Here is a 1,268-nt window from a genome sequence, read left to right as displayed (position 1 = left end):
ACCAAGTGCTTGTACGCGTCGACAATGCCCGACCCCTTGTAGACGCCGTCGGGGGCGGTCTGGATGCGCGACTTGATGACATCCGGCGGGATCGCAATGATCCAGTTGATCACACCGCCCATGCCGCCAGCAAAGAAGATACGAAGCGCGCTGAGGTCGTCTGTGCGTGTGCCCGCCGGCGTAAGGAGCCGCTTGAAGCCTTCGTAGCCGCCAAAGTAGCCAACCGAGCCCGGAATGTCCCGCAGCAACGTCGCTTCCCAGCCCCGCATGAGACTCGAGAGACCGCCCGTGCGGTAGATCTGCGACGCGCAGTCGAGCATGCCCTTGTACTGCGGCGTCTCGCCTCTCGCAACGGCTTGGGCTTGGATCTACACGATCTTGGTTGAACGTCCTCTTCTTGATGAGGTGGTGGGTACCTGGAGCAAGCATTTGATGCGCTCGCCGGGCGACATGACGACCGTGGTAGGAATCGCAGAGAAGCCGCCGGCAAAGATGATCTGGTTCATCGAGAGCTTCTCGTCGTCCGCTATCCCCGCGGCCTTGCGCTACGCCGCAAATGTGAGCATGAGCTGGAGTGGGCGGGACGTTCGTACCGCAAGCAGCGCCCCGAGGTCGTAGCCCCAAAAATACGTGGCAAAAATTGGCGTAATCGTGGCCAGCGGCGCGACCATACCACGGTAGAGCCCGCGCGGCTACACAGCACCGCACATGTATGAGTGTGCTGCATGGATACCGCAGTAGAGTGATACCCCGTCCTTGGCCACGATCTTGCGCGCGCAGTCGACAGCACTCGAGTACATGGGCACCTCGCCAGCTTTTGGCATGGGCATCGTCTGCATGTTGACCTTGATCAAGTCGAGCGGATGGCCGGCAGCGACGAGGCACATGCCGCCAAAGCCGCCCGAGAGGAACGACTTGAGCGGCGTGCTGCCTAGAGACCCGAGAAGTGATGCCAGCATCGCACTAGCACAAGGTTACCTTGAGCTTCTGACTTGGTGTCGTTGGTCATGCCTTGGAGGTCGCGGGGAAATGAAGGAATGCTCCTTGGCGCCCGAGTTGTCGACCACGTCGGCTCGGCTGCGCAAATTGAAGTTGCATATCGGTGCCGCATTTGAACCAATCCATCGCTGGTATGCGCAATACGACGCTCGGATTGGCTTACGTAACGGCATTTATCAGGCGAATGAACCAATGAGAGGGCGCTCTCGGCAGATGATTGGCATTTGTGCGAGCGTACGCAGCTTGCGCCATGCTTGAGGCGTTGCGCT

At 59.9% G+C, this 1,268-nt stretch overlaps 1 protein-coding gene across 1 annotated transcript; it reads right to left on the bottom strand.

Annotated features, from left to right (window-relative positions):
• Positions 1–109: 109 nt before the first annotated feature.
• Positions 110–1,009, bottom strand: SDRG_07214 (solute carrier family 25, member 46; the record flags this gene model as incomplete). The annotated part of the gene is made up of 6 exons (XM_008613034.1): positions 110–199; positions 225–368; positions 417–545; positions 594–692; positions 750–931; positions 979–1,009. 6 exons carry the CDS (start codon positions 1,007–1,009, stop codon positions 110–112), a joined length of 675 nt encoding a protein of 224 aa, XP_008611256.1.
• Between the last annotated feature and the right edge of the window lie 259 nt (positions 1,010–1,268).

This window comes from Saprolegnia diclina (assembly GCF_000281045.1).
Source record: "Saprolegnia diclina VS20 unplaced genomic scaffold supercont1.20, whole genome shotgun sequence".
Lineage (NCBI taxonomy): Eukaryota > Oomycota > Saprolegniomycetes > Saprolegniales > Saprolegniaceae > Saprolegnia > Saprolegnia diclina.
The sequence above is the reverse complement of the archived record's forward strand: the minus strand, read 5'-3'. Positions and strand labels throughout refer to the sequence as shown.